Genomic DNA, 1,002 nt, shown 5'->3' with positions numbered 1-1,002 from the left:
ATCGTCATAGAAGTGTCTTATGTATGACAGAAAAAAATTCGTTCGGCCCAAAATGTCACGGATGTGTCTTTTTTTTATAGTGGTGGGACTATTAATTGGAATCTGAAATTTTTGCACAAGTGTAAGGCGAACTCCGTTTGATGCAGCCGTGAGGGAGGGAGGGCAGGTTGTGAGGTCGAACATTTTTAGTGGCCCAAAACAAAAAGGAAATTGGCCCATTGAATTATGAAGCTAGAAACAACGTACGGAGCCGAACACGGAGCCCGGTGACGTACCAAAATGGACGACATTGTGGAAGAAAGAAGCAATAGCCTTTTTATTATTAGGGGTAGATAGATTATTTGTATTCAAAATAAAATTTATTTATGAAACAATAATAACATTACCTCGGGTGAAAAATAGTGAGTCTGACACACACACAAAAGACAAACAAACTAGACTTCAGGAACAGGGACTCGTAGGACAGGGCGTAGAAGAAGACCGGCCTTCCGCCGCACCGTGAGGCCGAACTCCTCGGCCATGTCCAACTCGTTCCCCGGTGGACTTTCCCAGTCAAAGTGGAATAGCAGGCTTGCAAGTGCGAGCTCCACATTGGCGAGGCCAAACACTATTCCGGGACACATCCTCCGGCCAGCCCCAAACGGTAGGAAGGAGAAGTCGGTGCCCCTGAAGTCCACCGTGGCCGCCTCACCCTCGAACCGCTCAGGCCGAAACTCGTCCGGCTTGTCATGCCAGTAGCGCTCATCATGGGCCAGTGCCCAGGCGTTCACCAACACCTGCGTGCCCTGTGGCACATCATAACCGAGCACCTGGCATGGCTCCCGACATTCCCGTGGGACGAGCAGCGGCACAGGGGTGTGGAGTCGCAACGTCTCCCGGATGACTAGGTGCATGTACGAGAGCTCGTCAAGGGCATGCTCCAATATTGACCCGCGGGCCTCGAAGGCTCGCCGAACCTCGGCTGTCGCCTTCTGCATCACGGTTGTGTTCCTGATCAGCTCT

At 51.5% G+C, this 1,002-nt stretch overlaps 1 protein-coding gene across 1 annotated transcript in view; it reads right to left on the bottom strand.

Annotated features, from left to right (window-relative positions):
- Positions 1–391: 391 nt before the first annotated feature.
- LOC119294140 (dolabradiene monooxygenase-like) overlaps positions 392–1,002 on the bottom strand; it is a 2,018-nt gene continuing 1,407 nt past the window's right edge. Inside the window, exon 2 of the mRNA XM_037572391.1 lies at positions 392–1,002. This exon is cut by the window's right edge and continues 15 nt beyond it. Within this exon, the coding sequence (XP_037428288.1) occupies positions 435–1,002 (568 nt within the window). The 3' untranslated portion in view covers positions 392–434.

The sequence above is a fragment of the Triticum dicoccoides genome, chromosome 4B (genome assembly GCF_002162155.2).
Source record: "Triticum dicoccoides isolate Atlit2015 ecotype Zavitan chromosome 4B, WEW_v2.0, whole genome shotgun sequence".
NCBI classification, from domain to species: domain Eukaryota; kingdom Viridiplantae; phylum Streptophyta; class Magnoliopsida; order Poales; family Poaceae; genus Triticum; species Triticum dicoccoides.
Note: the sequence above shows the minus strand (reverse complement) of the source record. Positions and strands in the feature narration are given on the sequence as shown.